At 42.8% G+C, this 9,064-nt stretch overlaps 1 protein-coding gene across 1 annotated transcript; it reads right to left on the minus strand.

Annotated features, from left to right (window-relative positions):
• Nucleotides 1–254: 254 nt before the first annotated feature.
• PTN (pleiotrophin) lies at nt 255–3,265 on the minus strand (the record flags this gene model as incomplete). Its single annotated transcript, XM_009574682.1, has 3 exons — nt 3,157–3,265; nt 1,471–1,644; nt 255–416 (listed from the first exon to the last, which is right to left on the minus strand). Coding segments are annotated over exons 1-3 (445 nt in total), but the record flags the coding sequence as incomplete, so codon positions are not given.
• Nucleotides 3,266–9,064: the final 5,799 nt, after the last annotated feature.

Genomic DNA, 9,064 nt, shown 5'->3' on the forward strand with positions numbered 1-9,064 from the left:
AGCAGTACGGGTGGTCTAAGGTTAAAATTGGAGCTCTGATCTTCAGCTCACCTCTTGTGTGTGAGCCTGCCTTGACTACACAACTCAGGAATATTGTCTGCCTGACGGCTGGGAGGTAGGAGCAGTGCAGAACTGAGGAAAGGCCATGAAAGTAGAATCTCCTGTACTATTTAGTTCCCACTGAAGCATGTAGGACATCACAAATCCAGTGATTTAAATGAACTAGTGTGCAGCTCTCAGCAGATGGAATTTACCTTGAGGTTTGGGTTTGGTAAGCTTCCCACAGGGCTTTGAGATTGTGACAGTCTTCTGGCAGTCAGCATTATGAAGGGCTCTCTTTAGGTTCCCGGTTCGAGTCTTCAAGGCAGTATTCAAGTCACATTCTCCCCAGGCCTGGAACTGGTATTTGCACTCCGCTGCAACGAGTAAATAAAAAGCAATTTAAAAACAGAATGACTGAGTGTGAAAACAAAAATGCTATGAGTCTAATAGGATATCACAGACAGCCAGTGCTTGTAGACAAAAGGATCATGCAACTGAAGAAAGGAATCCCAAGAAAAATTTAAAGATTATTTGCAGTGATAATTGCAGTGTCCCCCCACAAATGCTTTAAAATGGAATCCTCTTGCTTTTGTGTGGATATTGCATTATTGTCATACAAAGGAAAATAGATTTAACTACGAAGATACACAAGAAAAAGAAAGAAAGAAAGAGAAAGAAAGAGAGACAAAACAGCAGTGGGAAATGTCATTCACATTCTGTATGGCTGTTCCTCCATTTGTGTGATGCCAAAGGTTACCAAATAAGGATTGAATAGTTTCAAGAACATATGTGCAACTATGAACTTGTCAAGTCTGTAACTGCTGCACTGATTGCCTTGGTAAGGTCACAATTATGTCAAAGCCATACAAGCTGTTTACTACATAAAAAAACAAGTTTGCAAGAGTAATCAGATCTGAGCCCTGGACAGATATCTTGTCCAGGACAGATCTGACGTATCTTTCTGAACCGTTACAGATGAACCTTCTGAACGGAATAATATAGATGAAATACACATGGTCTTCATTCGCTCCTTTCAATGCTCACACTGGTAGCCACCCATGCTCCATGCTGCAAATCACATGTCACAAGGTCACGTAAAGCCTGTGGTAACCATCGCAGAGATTCACAGCTGTGAGAGAACATGAGACACTTACATTGCTGCCTTATATAGGGTTTTACACCACAGGAGAGCAGATTTAAACATGCTGCTGGAAGACTGAGTTTACATTAAGTAGGTTATATGGACTCTCTGCAGAGGAGCTGCTTTCCTCTGAAGAAGCTGCCTTCTGATGCCTTACATGTTCCAGCTGCGATGAACTTGAAATAGAGAAGTAGCCCCTTCACCAAGGGGCTAAGCAGAAAACATAGACTTCCTGCTCCATACTTGAGTAAAAACCAAAGCAAATCCCTTGAGAGAGTGATGCTTACCTCCAAATTGCTTCTTCCAGTTGCAGGGAATCTTACACTTCTGAGTCTTGGTGGTTTGTTTGCACTCAGCTCCAGTGCGAGTGCCCTCGCGCGTCCCCAGGCCACAGTCACCACTGGTGGGCACACAGACGCTCCACTGCCATTCCCCACAGTCAGACTTCTTCGCCTTTTTCTCTGGACAAAGACAAGGAACCAAACCCAAGCAAGAGAAGCGGTCAGTACCCAGAGCCTACGGAGACGTTCCCTAACCATCACGAAACAGTCTCAGCACCTGAAAGGGTGAATAAGGAAGATATTCGTAAAACAATTGCTCCAAAAGCAAAAGGTCTGGCATCCTTTTCACAGTTCTGCAGAGACAGGTCAGCCTCTGACTCCAAAGCAGGGTGGATCATTCAAATTCAGTCCCACTACCATGCTTACTAGTCCACTTAGATATTCTGGAGTGGATTCTCATCTTCAGAATGGGGAATCATCCAGGAACCCTCAGGGATCACTGGCCAAAACATGCAGGAGGGCTCACTCAGAAAGGACACTCCTCCAGTAGCTGATGGCACACAAATATTTTCAGTTCCAGCTGAAGCACTACACACTATACAAATCAGAAATGTATGTGTTGATGTCGTGTATCAGAGGATTTGAGCACTTCCAGGGAACAGCTGTGAGATACAAACTTTTCACTTGGTATACTATGTCACATTTTATGTCAGAATATGACCAAAACTCCAAAGGCGAACAAAAAAACTACATGGAGAGCTGTACGCGAAATTCTGTTAATACAGGTGGGTTTGTTGCTCAGGGACAAAAATAAAGATCATGATATCATTTAAATCGTTAAATCCAAGTCTGATGAGAAAAGATAGCAATGTTATCAAACCCAAGAGTTCACAAAAATAATTAGCTAGGGCCCCAAAACATCACAAGTAACTTTAAATAAACTTATATAAAATTATTTTCCTTCTATCTCTTGTATATTTACGTTCACATTTTCTCATATTTCCATACAGCCACAATGGTTAGAAACACCTTTTTTTCCAATGGGAACACTAATTCTGATTGACTCACAGGTCATATAAACTGGTGTGTAAGCAGCCTGTAAATACTAAGACCTTAAGAAAAACACCAAAGGATGTGTTCCTTAAAAAAACGCCAAAACTGGGTTTGATAGATGTGAATTTTCCACCCCAGGCCTGTCTCTCCTATAATGAGGTATGAGTTCATCACTGACAGAAAGCAATTACCGCTGGATGTCTGGCTGTCTCTCTGCAGCAGCGAGTTAGTTCAATTCTTTGTCAGAGGATTTCCACATCACACAGCATTGGCGTAGCATTGTCATATAGAACACTGAACGAGCGACATGATAACTGCTCTTTCATCACTCCTGTTTGGTTCTCCCTAAGTCAAGCACGAACCTATTCCCAGAGCAAATTTTAAGCTGCCTTGCAATACCCACCCTGTGATAAACTGAGGACGCCAGTCTCTGGGGCTGTCAAGCTGCCAGCTTTCATGGAAAGTACTTTCTGTTTTCCTATTTAACATAGAACACCACGTCACAGGCACAAATCCCTACCCTGTATGTCAAAAGGTTAACGAATGACCTGAATTTCGTAACAAAACCAGAAGCATTTGACATTCTCCCACACATGCAATCTATCTCGGGGATTAACTCTGAATCACATTGGACCTTACCTGGTTTCTCTTTTTTGCCGGCCTCGGTGGTACTCACAGCTGCCAGAATGAAAACAAGTGCCAGGAGGGCAGCTGTGAACATTCGACGTTGCTGTTGTTGCTGTTGCATTCTGGGGATTAACAAGGAAAAAAAGGTTGGTTAGACTGTAAAAAGTGGGACCCCATCTAAAGTGTTGCTACAGCATTTTCGGGAGGCTCTGCTTCAGGGCCACAAGACACGAGCAAGTCAAACATAATTAGCCATTGGCAGAATGGGCAATTACCTTCATTCCAGCGAGAATACAAAGATTTTTAACAATTATTTTCCAGCCTGTGTCCCAAATCCCTGATCTACATTGCTGATGTTATGGATGAGTTTTGCCACAGGAAGTTCAGTAATTGTTGCTCACCTTCTGGAAACCTGTCAGAGAATCAAGGCTCCTGATGGGCCTGGAACGTCTCTCTTCTTCCCTGACCTCTGGCTGTGATTTATTGTGTAAAACTAAACATAACATATACTTTGTGTTTCATCTTATCCGTTCATATGAAGTAGGGAATGCTACACTGTCCACCTTGCAAGGGTTAAAGTTCTTATTAGGCTTACTTGACATCTGAAAAGAGCTTCTTTCATGAAAACCTATATAGGTAATATCTGATGTATTATCTTAATTGTCATTGGCATGTTGCTACCTACCTTTTCTTTCCCCTCCAATTAGTGTCTCTTCCTAATATAAACTAATTGCCTGAAAAGCAAAATAGGCACAGAGATAGGACTTGCACACACAGCTAGAGGCTATCCATAGCATGCTAATGAACCCAAAACCTTGATTTGGGAAGTAAATATTCAAATATAAAAAGGTGTTAAGAACATTTGCTTGGTGGTGAAGCATCAGTTACTAGCCAATCACTGAAAGTCATTCAGAGCTGGCTGACTTCCATATTTCCCTTTCACTTTGCTTTGCATTGTCTCATTTCGGCATTGTTTATCAGAAAGCAGGGCCATAACAAATACATATGTTAAAAATAAGCAACTTCCCAATTTCCCAGAGACACCTCTCTAGTAGGCAGCCAGGTACCAAGACGGTGGACTAGAGATTGCTCAGATGGAAGGTTTCTCCAGCCTTTTTCAAACTAAGGCCCATGACATTCATGCTACACCAGCCCTCCGAGGAGGTGTCAACAGTGCTAGCCACTAAGCTGGCCTTAAAAACTCAAATAAACTGATGTTACAGGGAGTTTAGAGGCAACCTGAGCACATCCTTCTGAGCTCAGCAACCTTAGGGAAGAAATAATTCTCACCATGAACAAAGAACAAAATGTATTTGAATTTTAATTTGGCACTCCTCAGTATTCCCTGCTGGCAACCTCTTATTCAAAAGCAACACAATTGTAATTGACTGGAAAACAGGAGAAGAATCCCAAACACACAGACTTTTAAGTATCCATCTTTAATATCGTGCTAGAAGCCAGATGAGAAAATTTAATAGTTTTGTTTAAACAAAGTTCACATGAAGATTGCAAGAGACCTGGCATTCAGACCTGGTCTGAAAGAGCTGTCATTAGCACCAGTTTGGTTTACTTCAAAGGAAAGAACCATTTCCCATCATGAAGAAAGGACCACCAGCATTTCCAGTGAACTCAAACAGCCTGGATCTAGAGTGCACGAGTCCTGCGTGAGCTTAGGTTTGGTTTTCCCTTTCTTCTGCTACATGTTTCCACTTAGACCCTCTCACGCTTTACAGAAAATGAAATAAATAAATAAAATAAGCAATAACAAAAATAAATACGCAACCTGCCTTTTTATTCAGCTTACCTCAAACTGGTTCTCCATAACCACAGTTGCAACACTGTTAAGACACCAAACTTCCCCCCTCAGCCCCTTTCCCTTGGAGAAACGTCACCACCAGTAGCACTGCACCTCACCTCACATCCCATTTTCACCACCATTTGTCTTCTCACTTCCTCTCTTCTCAACAACTCGCCAGACTCCCTCGTTGAAGGAGTATTAAGTGCTTGTGTGGAAACATGTGGAAAGAGACAAATACTTCCACAAGCTCAAGACACCATCCCAGCACGCTGTCTGGGGGTGTCAGGATGCTCCTGACATCCCCATTGTCAGAACCAAGGCAGCACCAGTGGGTTTGCTGCACAGGATGTTGCCACACGCAAGAGATGCCCGCTGTGGGCTTGGGGCTCCCTCCTCCATCCCTGCGGCCCACCCCAGGGACCTGGGACGCAGTTACACGCTCCCCCATGGGCTGAGGGCAGTCACCGGGAGCCGTGGATAACCGTCTCTAGGGAAGCTGCCTTATATTAAGTTGACAAAGACTCAAATTCAAATCTGATCGACATTATTTTCAGCAAAACAGGCAGGGAAAACAGCTGGGTTTTGGAGTCTGAAATGTTCCAGAAGCCCTATAAACAAAACCACACGGAGTCTTAATATAGCATGTTTTCTTAAGACTCCAAGTCTCTCTACAGCCAAAATACTTGCCAAGTTGGCGAAGGCAAACACTAAACCTGCATATATATATATAATCTCTCTATCTATATCTATCTCTGTCTCCCTCTGGTAGAGAGAGAGACAGGCTGCTTCCTGAAGTGCCTTTGCTATTAATTATCAACAAGTGAAAAGCCATGTTGTACAGAAGGAGGCCTTGCCTCTCACCCCTCCAAATCCTCGAATTTGACGTAACCAGTGCGATTACAGAAAATTGCATAATAGTTTTGCACATGATAGATCAGCAAAGGCAGGTGCTCCCACAAAATTTCAAACATCACCTACGGCCTATATACAGTACCCATTAAATATTAGATATTTTTTCAGAAGGCCAGAAAACCCCACCTACCAGTAATCATTTGAGTTCAAACTTCAGTTTTCCTTGCAAATATTTCAGCTGGCCATTAAGAAAATGGATGAGGAGAAAAAGTTGTCAAACTGGACTTGGTTTTGAAAACAATATATTCCACTGGAAAAAAAAACTGTGTCTTTTTTTTTTTCCCAAAAAAATTTGAAGGTGACCATTTTTTCTTTTCATTAGGTTCTGTGATAACATTTCCAGTTCAACCTTTGGTTTAAAGAACTGCCAAAAATGTTAAGAGCAATGAAAAAACAAGTGTTTCACGACATGCAAAATGGACTCCTCCTTGACTTTTTTTTTTTTGTAATGAGCCTTCTGTCTACACTAATGGTAACAAGCAAATCGTGTGTCATGAGGGAAAGTGTTTCTAAAATCCTGTATGACAGCCCCTAAACAGAGCAAGGCAGCAGCATTTAAACAAATGGCAGTGACATTTACAACCAACAGGAAGACAAAAATAAAAGAGAAGGAACGAAAAGAGACATTTGGCATGGGGGGAGCTCCAGGAGACTTCAGAAGAGAGAAAAGGTAAAGAGAAAGAAAGAGAGTTTAGAACAGTTTAAATGGTAAGCTGGAACAAGATGAGAAAAAGAGAGTGAATAATCACGAAAAGAGCACCAAAACAGGAATGAGAGAAGAGAGAAGTAGCTAATGATGGTTAAACACTGAAACAGAGAGTGTTAGGAAAACACGAAGTGTGTAACGAGGTGAGAAGTGAAGCCCAGCTGAGATGCACCGTAGCAAGTGGCTTCTCCCAACAAAAACGAGGCACAGGAATTACTTTACTCTTACAGTTGATTTCACAGTCAATCTCTGCTTGGGAGTAAAAAATGAAAGGAAAATTAAAAAAATGGGAGGCGATCAGAAAATTAATGAGTTCATCCATGGGTTCAATTGCATGTTGAGCACCAGAAAGAGAATCAAGAAGTCACAGTACGGCTGCGGTTTCAAGGACCTTCTGAGCAGAGCTTGAGCGTCCTACTCCAAATCCCACACTACCCCCAACCTGATTTTACAATTGCACTCATCTCTCCTGAACCAGATTCACTAAATCATTTGTCTGCCGTGATGAGTACAGTCCACATACCCAAGTGTACCAACTCTTTTAGGAAATACGTATCCTATGGACCGCAGCTCACAGATCCCAGCTCTACCAGAGACCCAAACCAGTATCAATATAGCATAGCACATGCAGACACTTCTATTTGGGTCCAGAAGCGCTACAGACGCTTTCATGCAGTGCCAGGCTTTGTCTAACAGCTCAAGAGAAAAATTTTACTCCCTCCAACCCAAGACCCTGCAAATGCAGCTTGCTTCCTTCATACCCAAGCTGGCAGCCCAAGGCGGCCCAGGTGTTTTTGTGCTGTGCTCTGTAGACCTTTGGATCTCCGTTAGTGCAAGGCAAGCTTGCCGGAGCAACTCTGTCTGCACTCATGCAACTAACTCATACACAGGTTCTCCACTTCTCACAGCTGAACAAGTCTTTCCTGAACACAAGCATCCAACAAACCAATTTCAGATGAAGCTCCATCGGTGAGCAAGTGTTTATTTTTCATAGCCTTATTGAAACTAGCATATGCAGCACATCCTAGCATCACATATGCCTTTTGCAGGTGGCTCTTTTGCTGTTAATAACTATTACTCACAAGCCCTTCTCTTCATCTGTTCTTTCCAAAGCAGCTGGCAAGGTCCCAGACTATAGAAGCAAGTATTTTATTATTAGTCCATATGAGTGTAATCTCCCACTCTGAACTATCAGGTTTTCCCACATGATTTAACCCGTCTGTATCCTCCAGCTCTGCCAGTATAATATGCCAAACATCAGGTGTGTTGATAATGCTGTTACTCGGCAACCCTGCATGTATTGCAATACTGTATGTATTGCCACCGCTAGTGATGGGCTTTGTAGTGAGTTTGCAAGGCCTCAGGACTGAGGCTTGTCGAGGCTTGCTCTGTCTGAGCTTCCCTTGGCCTGTCCACAGCTTTGTCACATTTAGTTTAGCTGCAACAGCAATTTTTCTAATTGACCAGCTGGCTATGGCTAATTGATTTACTTTTCTTTGTCATTGTATGGAGCCACCCAGGTTTTATGACTCTATTATAATAACGTACTATAGAGAAATACAGGACTGGTATCTTAGCGAAGGCCTGGAGGAGTGGAGACGTGGGATGCAGTGTAGAGGAGTACAAGTATGGAAGATACGAGATGGGGCGCAGGCTTGACAACGGAGACCCCCCAGCTATAAACAACTCACCCATGGTCAGACAAAGAAATGCAGACCTGAAGCTGGACAAAACTCTATATAGAAGTAAGAAAGAGAACACAGACATAGTTTCCAACATACCTAAAAGGCACCATACATAGTAAGTTTGGACATAATATGAAGATGCAGAACAATGAAAAAAGAAAAAGGTATAAAAGCATGTTAGCAAACATACAAAACCAACCCCAAGTTGATCCTAAAGTGAGGAAGAAGAAACCATCAACATGAACATGATATTCCCCCTGGCAAAGGACTCAAGATGCTGACAAGTCACCGTAACCATTCCTACCACCAACACTGTAACAAAACTACCAACCTTAGGGCTGAGAGGAGCTGGGGAAAGGTCAACGTAACATTAGGAAAAGCAGTTGAATCTAAGTGTATGTATAACAATTTTAATTGTGGTGGTGGTGGCAGTGTTGTTATTAACATAGAATCATAGAATCATTAAGATTGGAAAAGACCTCTAAGATCATCGAGTCCAACCGTCAACCCAAAGCCATCATGCCCACTAAACCATGTCCCTAAGCGCCTCATCTACACGTCTTTTAAATACTTCCAGGAATGGTGATGCAACCACTTCCCTGGGCAGCCTCTTCCAATGCTTGACCACTCTTTCAGTAATATCCAATCTAAACCTCCCCTGGCACAACTTGAGGCCATTTCCTCTCATCCTGTCACTTGTTACTTGGGAGAAGAGACCGACACCCACCTCACTACAACCTCCTTGAGGTAGTTGTAGAGCGCGATGAGGTCTCCCCTCAGCCTCCTCTTCTCCAGGCTAAACAGCCCCAGTTCCCTCAG

The sequence above is a fragment of the Fulmarus glacialis genome, unplaced genomic scaffold (assembly GCF_000690835.1).
Source record: "Fulmarus glacialis isolate BGI_N327 unplaced genomic scaffold, ASM69083v1 scaffold8443, whole genome shotgun sequence".
Taxonomy (NCBI): domain Eukaryota; kingdom Metazoa; phylum Chordata; class Aves; order Procellariiformes; family Procellariidae; genus Fulmarus; species Fulmarus glacialis.